We start from the raw sequence: 10353 nt of genomic DNA, 5'->3' as shown, positions 1-10353 counted from the left end.
GAGAAGACATACAAAAAAAATGTGGTTGCCACTTAGAAAATCTGCACATTGACAAAATGTCCATCTGTCAATGATACAAGTTGCACGGTTTGGATCTGCACATATACTACACTGATACATTGGGACATTCTAGGTTCTTGGGAAGAACTTGGGGCTTATGAAGGCCTAACAAAAGGGACTGGCAGCTCTGATTTTATATTTTTTGTATATTATACTATGAAAAGGATTTAATAGGTGGATAAAAATACCAAATCCAGATGGATAAAAATGCCAAATCCTGGGTGACTGTGCAAACATAAAATAAAAAAACAAGTCCTAAAATAATTTTAACATAATCTACAAAAAAAGGATATTGCATTGTCAACATTCCCTTTAGAAAAAGAGTCAAAATGTTTTGTACTTATTCCTTCCATGCCATTGAACGCTGTCCTTTAAAAAATGGAAAGTGCTGCCTAGGATTTAAAATCTAATTGTACTATCTGTATCTCCACAATATCTTGTGTCCAAACAGTAATCCTGTTCCAGTATGGGCTGCCTATATTAATGGGATTTTTTTTAGTTGAATAAGGAAACAGGCCTTTTTTGGCCATTGCCAAACTTGTACTACGCCAAAGTCTACTTACTTCTTACTTATCTTGACCCTTTTCCATGGAAGCTGTGATGCTTTTGCTTAAATTCCTGACCTCCCATACAAATCTGTCCCCCACTCTTTTTTATCCACTGTCTGGCTTTTGCTATTTTTCTGTCTGAAAATGTAAAATATATGCTGGGTGTATTCAAACAACTTTAATAAAACACAACATTATCAATAAAACCATCTTCATGTAACAAAATTTTTATTTTTATTTTCTCTTCTGCTTGTCATTAACTTAGGATTCCAGTATCACTCCCTCCCTGAGACTTTAATTCACAAAACAGATTTTTTCATTATGGCTTTGCAGCCTGGCAATTTTAAAATCTTGTTCCTTGACTCATAGCAACATATAGTTGTAGTGAATAGCAAACAGAGATAAAGGAAATTATTCAGAATAAAGTTGGAGAGTATATCTTTAATCAGACAGTACTGAAAATATTAAAAGTTGAGGATTCAAAATTAACTGTATTAGAACAGTTTTAATCTAAGGATTTATATCATTTTGAATACTCTTACCAATGTATTTTTACAATGGTAAATTGCAATATTGTAATTTATTTTAAATGTCAATTGTTATCCTATAAAATTCCAAGGTTAGGGCCATAGATCTAGAAGCAACTTCCACACATTTGTTTTTCCATAACAGAAGCATTGCTTAACACTTACACTATGTTACACACATAAAATATTTCCAGAAACCTCTGAAATGCTTGCCCACGAACCCAAGAGCACAAGAAAAAAATATGTTGTGTAAAACATTCACACTCACGATTAAAAGCTAACATAGCGTTATCTCTGGAGTTTTAGCTAACTGGAGGGATGCCTTTGGCAACAGCTGCATCATTTTCCTGTTCCATTCTAAACGAACTGGAATCATAAGCCCAAACAGTGTCAATTCCTTCGCCAAAGCTATGATTTGGTCTCCAATGGGGAAAAGGAAAGCGGCAAGCAATGACCCTGGAATCCCGTAGGAGTTCATCTCCAAGCTTCTTCTCCAACTGCAACATCTATGAAGAAACATCGGAAATGTCCAAATAGTATGGAAGAGACAATAATAATAATAATAATAATAATAATAATAATAATAATAATAATAATAATTTATTAGATTTGTATGCCGCCCCTCTCCCAAGACTCAGAGCAGCTCACAACAATAGTGAACAATGTAAACAAATCCAATACTTAAAAACTATCTAAAACCCCTTATCATTAAAAAAACATACAACTCAATCATACCATACATAAACCATGTTAGCAAGGGGATACATTAGTTACGCCATGCCTGGTGACATAGGTCGTTTTTCAGCAACTTATGAAAGGCGAGGAGGGTGGGGACGGTTCTAATCTCCAGGGAGAGTTGATTCCAGAGGGCCGGGGCCACCAAAAAGAAGGCTCTTCCCCTGGGCCCTGCCAGACGACATTGTTTATTCAATGGGACCCGGAGAAGGCCAACTCTGTGGGACCTAATTAGCTGCTGGGATTCGTGCAGCAGAATACGGTCCTGAAGGTATTCACAATTCTTTGAATTGTGACTGGCAACTAATCGGCAGCCAATGCAGGCCGCGGAGTGTTGACGAAACATGGGTATATCTAGGAACGCCCATGATTGCTCTCGTGTCCATGTTCTGCACGATCTGAAGTTTCCAAACACTCTTCAAAGGTAGCCCCATGTAGAGAGCATTGCAGTAGTCGAACCTCGAGGTGATGAGGGCATGAGTGACTGTGAGCAATGGCTCCCTGTCCAAATAGGGTGCGCCAGGCAAACCTGTGCAAACGCCCCCCTCACCACAGCTGAAAAATGGTGTTCTAATGTTAGCTGTGGATCGAGGAGGATGCCCAAGTTGCGAACCGAGGGGGTCAGCAATTCCCCCCCAGGGTAATGGACGGACAGATGGAAATGTCTTGATACAGTTTGAAAAATATGCATATCAGGGAGTATTCAGGGATAGACATTCAATGTGGACTTGTATAAATGTTACATGGTTGGGTACAAAGAATATAGTAAAGAGGTGCAAGGTTTAAAAGTAATTGGCCCCCTGAATGTGAAAGATGGATATTGGCTATACGGGACAGGACCGGACAGCAAAATGCTGATTGCACCAAATTAGCAGGAAAAAAATACATGTTGCTTGCAATAAATTGTTTGGAATGCAAAATGAAGCGATACATTATTCCTTTTTGGGGTTCTCATATCCATAATGGGAAGCTCAAGTTACTTCATTAAGACTGCAGCCAATTATCTCAAACACTATAAAAAATATTCAGAGGTAACTTCTTAGATCTCAATGTGAATCTGGACACAGGAAGTCCATTACAGGGCTTGATTCCATTCTCTAACTTTGTGAAAAAATAACGAAGAAAATAAATTAAGTTCCAAGACACTATTTGAAGGGATTAAAAATCAAGAATGTTAAAAGTAAAAGGAAGGAATATAAAGATGGTTTATTTAATTAGGGTTAAAATAGGTATGTTATCATCTCTGATAATCTCTAATGGACTTTTGCTGTAATCAGACCTGAAATGTTATTTTATGGATTTTTTAAATAGCTATCAGATAAGAGATCATTTGTTGCTTAACTGTGGTGATAATTTACTAAAATTATTTATACTTGAGATGGTAAAGGGAAAAGTTGTTCTTTATATATTTCTCCCCCCCCATTTACTATATTGTTTTTTCTTTATTTATTTTTCCTTTTTTGACACTTCATTTTTTCCCATTTTTATTAATTGTTACTGTTCTAAATTGTAATTTTTAATAAAATTGCTACAGATAAAAAAAGAAAGATTCCACTGTTCAGCATTTGTAAGGATGAACAGAGTTTTATATCAAATGCATTAATAAAAACCTCAAATATTCTACAACCTCACAATTAGACCTTCTATTAGAATATTCTAATGGAAACTTACCATCTGAGGAACTCCAAAAATAACAATGTTCGTATACTGTGAAAAACTGACCTGTTTTGAAATAAAATGTGAAATTTAAAAATTAACTATATAAATGCACTTTTCATTCATGAACATGCATGTGCAGTGGTATTGTGTTCTAAATCCCGCTTCTACCAGTTTACACATGTTCGTGGAGCCTCCCACTGACGCTACCAGTTTGCCGAACCAAGAGCAACCCACCACTGATGTGCAGGGAAGCCAATCAGATTTAAAAAACTGTTGGCTAGATCAAGTGGGTTAAAACCTTTCCCTCTAAGCCAGTGATGGTGAACCTTTTTCTTCTTGTGTGCTAAAAATGGGAGTGCGCACGCACTCTAGTAGGCATGTGTGCAGAAACACAACCTGCCACACGCGTGCCATGCATCTCTGACATGGCCCCTGCCCTCCGGTTGGGCCGTTTTTCACCCTCAGGCTTCCCTGAAGTCTCCAGAGTGCAAAAAACAGCCCAATGGGCAAACCAGAAGTTCGAAAGTTTCCTGAAGGCTCTGGAGTGTGGAAACAGCCTTTCCCAAGGCTGAAAATCAGCTGCACACTGGAGCTGATACAGAGCAATGTCTCACGTGCCCTCAGATGCCATACATCTGTCATCACAGCTCTAAGCTTTCCGGAAAAACCCCTTAGTACTTGTATCAGGACAAAATCCTTTATTCGTACCAAACAAATCTTTCCTCTATATACTGATGACAGGCACAGCATTCCCTGGTAAGGGATACAGAGGCTCTCGTTTGGGGAGGGCAATAATAAAGGAATAAAACTTTCTACCTTATTTATTAATGGAGCAAACAACTGTAACCAATTAGTACATCTAAGGTGATCTTAAGATAGAATCAAAACAGACTGCGGAGAGGGGTGGCATACAAATCTAATAAATTATTATTATTATTATTATTATTATTATTATTATTATTATTATTATTATTATTATTATTGGAAAAGAGAAGTGGGACTGCCATTTTGCTGCTGGTTTGCACAGCAGCCATTAAAAAATATAGCCCAGTAATTCCACTGAGTTATTCCACAGAAATATTAATGGGCATAAGCAGCATTTTAAACCTGTTAAAAGCCACAATAAATAAGCTATTTCTTTTCTCTAGACAACTGAGGATTTGCATTCTGGGCTTCTGTTACATTTCCATACCTTCCATAAGTCTGAGATGTAAAAATTGACATCTTGATGAACGCCCTCTCTCCAGGCACGGTACCTCGAATACCACACTAACCAAGGATTTAATTCATAGCCCACCGCTTTAAATCCAAATTTTGCAGCTGCTATTACCTGAGTAAAGATAAATAAGTATTTAATTTTAAAAATGGTTTTCTTATTATAAATTTTATGTGTACGTGTGCGTATGTGTGTCTGTATGACAGCCAAATAAATAGGCTTAGCAATTTGCCTAAAATACTTTGCCAGATTCTTTATTCTTTATGAGATTTATTGCACTTTGTAGTCTTACTGCAATATTGTTAATAAATCTGTATAAATTATTAGTCTACAAAAATTATTAGTCTGCTGAGAAGCTAATACTCTGACTTTGTTTACTGACTGTAATGTTTGGAAGGAGGAAAACATGGAAATCAAGATTTACAAGCTTCTGGTTAAATTTAAAAAAAAAATCCTTGTAACTCCTCTGCCAACCAGCCTACTGAATACCCACAGTACTGTAGTCCAGAAGAAATTTGCCTTATCTCTTGAGGAGGCTTGTAGAAAACGATTTAAGTAACTTGTTCCCTCTCTGCCATTCTACCCACTTGTCTGCAGGAAGCTCCTCTTTGTCTCATATGTGAAATATTTCTGCATTAAACAAAACAAAAAGTTGAAGCCACATGGCTAAGAGGTCATAACCCAGAGCAGCTGTTTAGGCCTGTAATAGCACAAGAAGACTGGAAAAGTAACAGCTCCAATAAGCTTCTTCTTTTGATCCCATCTATTCCTTTGTAAGGTCAAATCCGGAGATATCTTGCTCACATTTTTCCCTTTCCTTATTTTGTTGCAAGATTATAAAGGTAATTACAAGTACATAATGGACTAGCAAACAGGTGGAAGGAAAGGGAGCCAAAAGTATGCATCCCAGAAGCACAAAGTCACAACCACTAGACCTTATACCAGACCTGGGCAAGGGGTGGCTCGCGGAACGCATCTGGCCCGCCCGCTGTCTGTGACCAGTCCGCGGAGATCAGAGTCTGCTCCAGTGCAAGGATGAAAGAGCTTACCGCGTCTGCTGGGACTCTTCCGGTTCCTGCTTTCCTGATGAATCATGAAGAAAGCAGGAACCGGAGGAGTCTCGGCAGACCAGGTGAGCTCTTTCATCCTCGCACTGGAGCAGATCCTGACCTCCTACCGAGAGTGGCAGAACACAGAAACCACACAAACACTCCAGCACAGTGACTGGTGCACAGCGTTGCCGTAAAGCAAACAATTAGGGGTTTGTAGAGTGGGTCTGGGTATGTATGTATGTATGTATGTATGTATGTATGTATGAATGTATGTATGTATGTATGTATGTATGTATGTATGTATGTATTTATTTATTAGATTTGTATGCCGCCCCTCTCCGAAGACTCGGGGTGGCTAACAACAATAAAAAAGACAACGTAAACAAATCTAATATTAAAAATAATCTAAAAAACCCCAATTTAAAAAACCAATCATACAAACAAGCATACCTTGTATAAATTCTATAAGCCTAGGGGGAAGGGAAAAATTTCAATTCCCCCATGCCTGATGACAGAGGTGGGTTTTAAGAAGCTTGTGAAAGGCAAGGAGGATGGGGGCAACTCTGATATCTGGGGGGAGCTGGTTCCAGAGGGTTGGGGCCACCACAGAGAAGGCTCTTCTCCTGGGTCCCGCCAAACGACATTGTTTAGTCGACGGGACCTGGAAAAGGCCAACTCTGTGGGACCTAACCGGTCGCTGGGATTAGAGTGGTCAGCACTGAAAAAATCCCCTAACTGAGCAGTATAGGAGTGGTACACAGATACCACATGTTTCCTCCCCTATCCCCTGCAGCAGCTACTAGTGCTCTGTTCTTCTGACACTCGGGCAGAGAATCGGGACTCCCATCGGAAGAATTAGCCAAGGATAGCTGTTAGCCCTTAAATATGTCAACTAACGTTAAAAAATGAAAGATTGATGCAGAATGCAGAGTTTTTAACAAGGAATGGACTTCTAAATAGGCTAGATTATTCTCATTGAACCTTTTGATGTTATTGAAATGTTTCATTTACTATTCTTTACTAAGGTAAAGGGATGCCGGTCTTTAAAAAACTAACATGATATCTTGACCTGAAATAGCAAGATTTTCCAAACACTGTTAAAGTTAACAATTTTCTAAAGTGAACAATCACAAGCTGGTTGCAGTTCATCATCTCATAACTAAATAATGATGTAATTAGGTCCTCCCTATTTTCATTGTATTGCAAATCTTTGCATTGTTTAACATACTGTTTGTTTATGAAAAAATAGCATCTGTATACTATATTCAGTATTGGGTAGAACTGAGTTAATTATATTAGTCCGGCCCTCTAAAACCATCCCAATTTCTCATGTGGCCCCATGGCAAAATTAATTGCCCACCCCTGCCTTATACTGTAATCTCAGAGTTCTACTGATCTATTTTATAAATGAGAGATATAATACAGTGGTACCTCTAATTACAAACTTAATTCATTCCGTGACCAGGTTCTTAAGTAGAAAGGTTTGTAAGAAGAAGCAATTTTTCCCATAGGAATCAATGTAAAAGCAAATAATGTGTGAGATTGGGGAAACCACAGGGAGGGTGGAGGCCCTGTTTCCTCCCAGGAGATTCCTAGAGAGGCTTCTCCCCGCCTTTTCCAACCCTGTTTCCTCCCAGGAGATTCCTAGAGAGGCCCCACAGAGGCTTCTCCCTGCCTTTTCCGGTTACCGTTTCGGAGGCTCGGGTTTGTAAGTAGAAAATGGTTCTTGAAAAGAGGCAAAAAAATCTTGAACACCCGGTTCTTATCTAGAAAAGTTCGTAAGTAGAGGCGTTCTTAAGTAGAGGTACCACTGTACTTTTCTTTCATGCTTTAAGAGCTCCACAACAATTGTTAAAGTTACCAGATAAAAGCTTTTCAAAAGCTATTCTAAGAAAGACTTTCTGAATAATATTAAGCTGGATGCTTGTATCACTACAAGGCTGCTTCATTAAGTGGTGTGTGTGATTTTAAATTCCATCCTTGTCCTGAGTAGGATATAGCAATGTGTTTAAACAGAGCTGTGTGTCAACATGCACTTCATTGAAAACTATTTCATTAAACAGGATTCAATTTGAACTTACAATACGTCCATCACCGCTTCCTATGTCAACTAGCATTCCTTTTCTGCCTTTCAACATGATTAGAACATTTTCAATCTGCTTTGAAGTTGCAGGCACAAATGGCAGGCAATGTTTTCTCAGTGCTGGAGCAATAAATGGAATGGCCACAGAGTACAAGGCTACTAATGTCCCACCAATTATACCAGGGAGCAAAATACCCCAATTCCTTTTGGCAGAGTCTTCATCAGCAATGGTCAAAAGTGTAACTTCTTGAGTTGCACTGCCTTCAGCAAGTATTTTTGACATAACAAACAAAAAACCTAAAAAAAAAAAAGTAGTATGTTTAGCCTGACAAGATGTAGATGGTATTTATATTTTTATGTCCCTGATTCGAACAAGAAAACTTTTACTTGGGTTTTCAATACTTGGTTTCTAACAGTACCCAGGGACATATTTTTGTCAACAACAACAACAAAAATAATAATAATAATAATAATAATAATAATAATAATTTATTAGATGTGTATGCCACCCCTCTCTGTAGACTCGGAGCGGCTAAAGCAACATATCTCACCATTTTGTACCTTAACTAATGATATTGAGAGATGAAGCTATTAGGGCCAATGGAAAAATCTACAATTGAATATAATCTCTCTGTAAAGCCATAGTTTACACATATCTAACATACTTTCTCCTTCTATTTTCCCCACAACCACCACCTGTGAGGTGAGTTGGGCTGAGAAAAAACCAGTCCCCCAGCTGGTTTTTCATGGCTAAGGCAGAACTTGAACTCACAATCTCCTGCTTCTAGCCAGGTGCCTTAACCACCAAACTGATTCTAAATAAATAAATAGTTTTAGTTTGATTGAATAATAGACATATTGTTGTTGTTTTTAACAATGTAATGGAAGGGTTTGGCCATTACCTTCTTTCAAAACATTTCAAGATGTCAGATGTATGTAGCATGTATGTATTTATTTAATGTATGTGCCACCTGTCTCTTGATGCTGGGCAGTTTACAAACACTAAAACCAAAACACATTAAAATAATAAAAGACAATAATAGTTTTTAGAGAAAAGTTGGTTAAAGAAAGACAAGTTATCTTATTTTAATAGCTTCCTCTGGATTAGAAGCAGCAAACAAATCAGAACATGGTTTTCTTTCTTTAAAAAAATTCTTATAAATGATTTAAGGTTTCAATTAATTGGTGCAATATTTTAAACTTTATATACACTCAATTATAGTGGTGATGGGGTGCCATTGGAAGAACTGAGGGATCAGGTGTGGGACAGATCGTCGTAAAAAAATATGTGAGTGATCGTTAGGAATCAAGATCGACGTGATCTTGATGGAACATAATTAATACCATCAGAGTAAGCAAAAAGGTACAGTACTGGTGACCCCCCCCCCCGAAAGTTCTAATTGGTTTACCTATATCATAATATCCGTATAGGGGGTGGGGAGAAATATAGCAGTGCGGAAAAAATGGGTACACCGTAAATTATTAATCCGCAATTCTAACTAATTTGGACAGAGAAGCAAGAACTATGAAATTGCTCCCTACCTTGTTAATTCCCTTTCACGCTTGGCCACACCCCTTCGGAACAAAGTGACGAAAGAGGTCCCGCCCCCTCCGAAAGCCAGTTCCTACATAGCGGAAATCTCGGGAAACAGTTCTTCCTGCTCAAGTGGATCGTACCATTATTTTCATTAGGGGGTGTTTTTCGAAATAATATCGCTTTTTCTAATCCGCATTGAAAATAAAAGGCACTCAATATTGTTAAAGCTTTCTCTGATCTCATCATCATCACATTAAAAAAATTGCCAGGGAAGCTGTGCTTTACAAATAATTATGTTACCGTTGGTATATGCCATTGTATAAAATGGGTAAAATCTGAATCGCTAGCAGTTGGAGAGAAAAGTGGGCGTATCGTGAAGTTGTAGCTTAAGTTGTGCTACACAAATGTATGATTTGCTTGTTTGAGATTGAGTGTATTATATGAACCCAGATAATAAATATGCAATGGAACATGCCCAAGTGTCAATGTATTATACATTTCATGAAGTTGGAGCCTAATTATTTTAGAATCTTGCCTGATGTCCCTTTCCCAGGGTAAAAAATGAAACGTTGGTAAGATAATGAGAAATTATTTTATACAGTATATGCTTGGCAACAGCATGCTTTTCCCATTCCCTGAAAAAAAAATGTAACCAAAAGGGCTCATATTCGATTAAAGATACTAGTTTCTCAACATCAAAATTAATGTTAGTGCAGTTCTTAAAAAGAGTTTTTCTGATAGCAGAAAACGATGTGACTAAAGACATTGTATTTTGCTCAGTTTTATGTTATAATCCATCATCTGTGAAGTATCTTGAATTGCTGACTGTCCCTACATTGCAAAAAACATCCAATTTGACCCAAACTACACAAAATAAATCTCTCTGAGCACCTTTAATTTCTATACAAGTTGTACTGTTCAAAACTCAGCTAATTA

The 10353-nt window shown here is 37.8% G+C and overlaps 1 protein-coding gene across 2 annotated transcripts; it reads right to left on the bottom strand.

Moving 5' to 3' along the window:
• Positions 1-819: 819 nt before the first annotated feature.
• ATPSCKMT (ATP synthase c subunit lysine N-methyltransferase) lies at positions 820-9500 on the bottom strand. Of its 2 annotated transcripts, XM_070749067.1 has the most exons (5): positions 9423-9500; positions 7879-8177; positions 4722-4859; positions 3542-3592; positions 820-1641 (listed from the first exon to the last, which is right to left on the bottom strand). In XM_070749067.1, the coding sequence occupies exons 2-5, from the start codon at positions 8161-8163 to the stop codon at positions 1438-1440; spliced, it is 678 nt and encodes a 225-aa protein (XP_070605168.1). In that variant the 5' UTR covers positions 8164-8177; positions 9423-9500; the 3' UTR covers positions 820-1437. The 2 variants fall into 2 exon arrangements, with proteins under 2 accessions (XP_070605168.1, XP_070605169.1); XM_070749068.1 differs by lacking the exon at positions 3542-3592.
• Positions 9501-10353: the final 853 nt, after the last annotated feature.

This window comes from Erythrolamprus reginae, chromosome 3 (genome assembly GCF_031021105.1).
Source record: "Erythrolamprus reginae isolate rEryReg1 chromosome 3, rEryReg1.hap1, whole genome shotgun sequence".
NCBI lineage: Eukaryota > Metazoa > Chordata > Lepidosauria > Squamata > Dipsadidae > Erythrolamprus > Erythrolamprus reginae.
Note: the sequence above shows the minus strand (reverse complement) of the source record. Positions and strands in the feature narration are given on the sequence as shown.